A 1119-nucleotide genomic window follows, 5' to 3' on the forward strand; every position below is an offset into this window, starting at 1 on the left:
GCCGCGCCGCCCGCATCTGCTTCCGGGTTGCAGGACAGGTTGGGCGCTCACGGCTTGCGACTCTGGGTCTTCGCTTTAGGGCCGCCCTCCCCGGACCTGGCGCCTGCCCGCTCCCTGCAGCGAGCCAGTGACCCAAGGGAAGCCCGGGGGTCTTCAGGAGGCCTTCTCAGCTCTGTCGTCTGGGAATTCGCGGAGGCTGGGGGCTTCCGCTCCCCACTGCGACCCCATAGGGACTTGGACTGGACCGCAGCCCACAGCCTCGGACTTGGCTTCATGTTTCAAGGCAGGGTTTTGTTTTAACATGTTTTAAGTTCATCTGATTCAGGCAAACAGAAAAAAATACAACTCCCAGCCTGTTAGATATGCAGAGTTCGTGGTCTCCGAACATCGAAGAATGAAGTCCTGAACCAAAGGAAGGAATTAGGAGAGTTTTACTGGAAATAAGGGGAATAGGTCTTGGGTTTCCAGGAGAGGGTCCTGAGTGGATGGCCACCGAGGCCCTTTGTCACAGGTAATTTATACAGCAAGATCTCAACGTGGGTCAAGCTACAATAAAAATACAGGATTACAAGTATAGACGCTTAGCTAATAGAGATTCAATAGGAAGCAAGTCATATAGCAAGAGTACATGCAAAGAACAAAGGCATTTTGGGGCAGGGAGGAGGGTATGGGTCCTGATGCTTTGGTCACATGCCATGTGTCTGGTGCCTGTCTGGGCCCCCTGGACCAAATGGTGCCTATTACAATATAATCTCAAGTTGTTTATGTCTAGGGAGATCTGGCTGTTCAGATCCACTACCAGCCACCATCTTTGTGTCTCATCTTCTGTGCTGACTTTCCAAGGGCCCAATCTCATTCTGACTGCATAATAATTTTTATCTAAATTAGCTGCCTATAATACTTGAACATTTTGCCTGACAACATTATATCAAAATCAGCATATGGATCCCTGTTGTAAAAAAATAAAAAGTTGAATCAATTTGTCATTTCTTTCCCACCGCAATACACACATTAAATGTCACTTTACAATATATTGGTTAGGAATTTTATCAGTCGCCTAATTCAAGATCCTCAATTGAGGCATTCATCATATTGCTTGGGAGAGACATCCCCCACTTT

General features: G+C 47.5%; 1 protein-coding gene across 1 annotated transcript in view; it reads right to left on the bottom strand.

Moving 5' to 3' along the window:
• The window catches only part of Impact (impact RWD domain protein), a 29965-nt gene extending 29690 nt beyond the window's left edge, over positions 1 to 275 (bottom strand). Inside the window, exon 1 of the mRNA XM_010644050.3 lies at positions 52 to 275. Coding sequence (XP_010642352.1) covers positions 52 to 275 — 224 coding nt within the window. The remainder of the gene's footprint in view (positions 1 to 51) is intronic.
• Between the last annotated feature and the right edge of the window lie 844 nt (positions 276 to 1119).

Source organism: Fukomys damarensis, unplaced genomic scaffold (assembly GCF_012274545.1).
Source record: "Fukomys damarensis isolate Sample0158 unplaced genomic scaffold, DMR_v1.0_HiC HiC_scaffold_30, whole genome shotgun sequence".
In the NCBI taxonomy this organism is placed as follows: Eukaryota; Metazoa; Chordata; class Mammalia; order Rodentia; family Bathyergidae; genus Fukomys; species Fukomys damarensis.